The sequence below is a fragment of the Octopus bimaculoides genome, chromosome 26 (assembly GCF_001194135.2).
Source record: "Octopus bimaculoides isolate UCB-OBI-ISO-001 chromosome 26, ASM119413v2, whole genome shotgun sequence".
In the NCBI taxonomy this organism is placed as follows: Eukaryota; Metazoa; Mollusca; class Cephalopoda; order Octopoda; family Octopodidae; genus Octopus; species Octopus bimaculoides.
Window position 1 is genome coordinate 24634323 of NC_069006.1, and position 3516 is coordinate 24637838.

The 3516-nt window shown below is 39.4% G+C and overlaps 1 protein-coding gene across 1 annotated transcript in view; it reads left to right on the forward strand.

The window, feature by feature from the left end:
• LOC106875841 (myotubularin-related protein 3) overlaps positions 1-3516 on the forward strand; it is a 106003-nt gene that overhangs the window by 79615 nt on the left and 22872 nt on the right. Inside the window, exons 7-12 of the mRNA XM_052976933.1 lie at positions 26-36; positions 126-248; positions 1172-1283; positions 1529-1724; positions 2410-2595; positions 3280-3450. Coding sequence (XP_052832893.1) covers positions 26-36; positions 126-248; positions 1172-1283; positions 1529-1724; positions 2410-2595; positions 3280-3450 — 799 coding nt within the window. The remainder of the gene's footprint in view (positions 1-25; positions 37-125; positions 249-1171; positions 1284-1528; positions 1725-2409; positions 2596-3279; positions 3451-3516) is intronic.

Here is a 3516-nt window from a genome sequence, read left to right on the forward strand (position 1 = left end):
TTTTTTGTTATTTTCCATAATGCAGTTTTGGAAATTGTTTTGGAATTCTACCATGACACATGTCTTACATTTCCATAACATTAATCTTCACGTGCTTTTCTTTTTTTTTTTTCTATATATTCCAGATGAGATGACAATGGGTATAAGAGAGAATTCCACCAATGCTCTTGGTATGTTGATTATCGATGCTAGGTCATACAGTGCAGCTATTGCCAACCGAGCAAAGGGCGGTGGCTGTGAATGTGCAGGTATGTTGCCCTGATCCCTAAATAACTCTGTCCTGTATTTTGTTTATCTGTAAGTGACCTAAAGGTAGACATCAGATTCATTCTCTGTCAAAATTGTCAAAGTGAACGCACATGGCTCAGTGGTTAGAGCGTTGGGCTCACAATCATGAGGTTGTGAGTTCAATTCCCAGACTGGTCTCTGTGTTGTGTTCTCGAGCAAGACGCTTTATTTCTCGTTGCTCCAGTTTACTCAGCTGTAGGGATGAGTTGTGATGTCACTTCTGCCAAACTGTATCAGCCCCTTTGCCTTTCTCTTGCATAAGATTGGTGACATGGAGAGAGAAGGGTTTTTTTTTTGTTTTTTGTTTTTTGAAGGGCCATATTGGATCCCAGTTGAGAACCACTGCTCTTAAGGTGAATTTACCCTGTTTATCAGGGAATGAGGTTGATAATGTGTCAGAATCTCCAGTCCTAAAAGACTGATGTTTCCTACATCAGATCAGCATCACTGTCCAACCCATCTCTCGTTGTTTCCAGTAATATTCTATCCAAATGTCCTCTGTCTGCTTCTACTTTATACCTTCTCACTTAACCCTGGTGGAAAATTAAGAAGGTAGAGGACGTCCGTCCACCTTTGATGATCAGCATTTGAAAACAATACGGTATTCTGGAACCTAACCACAGCATTACATCAGAAGTTTACTGTATGTAAAGAGTACACATCAATTATTAAGCATATAAAATTTCGTCTAAAACACTCCAAAGATATCTTAAATTGAATTTGAAAAAATGTTTTTGAAAAATCGGACAGTCTAATAAGAATGTTTGCTTCTGACCTTGTCTAAAGCTCCCCCTGTCACCTCCTGAATATTATTAAATGACATCCCTTATCTAAACCAATCCCTTTTTTTTTATGTCTTCTTTTCTCTCTTTTCTTCCTCCAGAATATTATCCAAATTGTGAGATCCAGTTCATGAACCTTGCCAATATACATTCCATCAGGAAAAGCTTCTGTGCCCTTAGGACTTTGTGTGGATCATCTCCTGATCAAACAAAGTAAGTTTTTTTTCTTATTTTAATCTTGTTTTCTGTACCTGATATATTTATTAATCTGAACAATTTTCACTAATAATGATAATGGTTTCAAATTTCTGCCCCCACAAGGGCAGCTTTGGGGGCAGTGTTCAACTGGTACTTATTTTATTGATCCTCAAAAGCACGAAAGGCAAAGTTGACCTTGGCAGAATTTGAACTACTCTTATTTACTTTGCTTATCTGTTGGCTTTCTTTTACCTTTGTAGCTGGCTGTCTGGGCTTGAAAATACCAAGTGGCTTCACCATATTGCTAATCTGCTGAAAGCTGCCTGTGTCGTTGCTAGTGCAATCCACAAAGAAGGTAGACCGGTTTTGGTGCACTGCTCCGACGGCTGGGATAGGACCCCTCAAATTGTGGCCTTGGCAGAATTGCTTTTGGATCCATACTACAGAACTTCCTATGTAAGTAAAACCTCCTCATATTCTAAACAGGTTCATCCCTTACTGTAGGGATTCTAAGCGACCGTTAATCAATTTCTTTTATTTTCCTGTTTCTCTTGTTAGACCATGGTCATGCTGGGGCACCACCTTGAAGAAATTTGCTCAGACAAATTGACCCCAATACTTTAGTTTTTTTTTTTTTTAAGCCTGATAGCCTGGTACTTATTTTATCAGTCTCTTTTTCTGAATGGCTAAGTTATGGGGATATAAACATACCAACACAGGTTGTCAAGCAGTGGTGGGGAGAACAAACACTGACACACACGTGCACGCACTCGCACAAATACGCATGCACACATATACATGTGTGTGTATGTATGCATATATATATATATATATATATATATATATATATATATATATATACACATATCTATTTATATATATATATATGACAGGCTTCTTTCAGTTTCCATCTACCAAATCTACTCACAAGTCTTTGGTCAGCCTGAGACTACAGTAGAAGACACTTGCCCAAGGTGCCACACAGTAGGACTGAACCTGGAACCATGTGGTTGGGATGCAAGCTTCTTACCACACAACCACACTTGCACCTATTCATCTTTAAATATATATTTTTGTAGTTCTTTGCTGTTTTACAATCTGATCATAGTCATTGATTTCTCTCTCTCTTTTTAATTTCCAGGGATTCTATGTTCTTGTCGAAAGAGAATGGCTACAGTTTGGCCACAAGTTTGCTGATCGGTGTGGTCATGATGTCAACAACGGTGATTCCAATGAACGTTGCCCAGTCTTCTTACAATGGCTGGACTGTGTACACCAGATATATCGTCAGTTCCCATGTGCTTTTGAATTCTCTGAAGCCTTTCTGGTAAGTTCATTAAGGTACACACACACACACACACACACACACACACACACACCAGACTCCAGTCATGACTGATGCCAGTGTCCCGTAACTGGCACCCGTGCCAGCAACACGTACAAGGCACCCTTCGAACGTTAGGCCTCACAGAGGCAGTGACAAGTGACCGAGACCTTTAGCATTATACCATGCTTGAAAAGACCTGTCAAGCCAAGTGAAACTGTAGTTGTGGCTGATGCCATTGTCACATGGCTGGCACCCAAGCCAGTGGCATGTAGAAAGCACCCATTTCATGGTTGGTGTTCAGAAGGACAGCCAGCCATAGAAACCATGCCAAACCAGATTGGAACCTGGTGTAGCCAGACAGCTTACCAGTTTTCAGTCAAACTGTCCAACCCATGAGAGCATGGAAAGCAGATGCTAAGTGACGATGATGATGATGATGACACTTGTGTGGCAAAGCGATTATTAAAACTATGAAGGTACTGTGTGATGTGTTAGAGACCTTGATGACTTAAATTTCTTGACCATTGTATGCCAAATGTATTGCTTTACATTTAATGAACCAGCTCAATAATCTTTCTTTTAATCTCATTGAATACTTGCGATTTATTTATTGATCTGTGTTCAATATTAACAATATACACATATTGAACTCTTTTTATTTAACTTTTTTTTTTTGTTTTTCAGATAAAATTAGTCCAGCATACTTACTCCCGCCTCTTTGGGACATTTTTATGCAATAACGCCAATGAGCGCAAGAAAGCCAAGTTGAAAACCAAAACAGCTTCTGTTTGGTCCCTCCTGTTGCCTGGCAACAAAAGGTTCACCAACTCCTTGTATAACCCTTCAACAGATCAGGTACTGGTGATTATTGTGTTTTTGTTTTTTTTTTCAAATCCAATATAATCCGACAGCTTCCCCCCC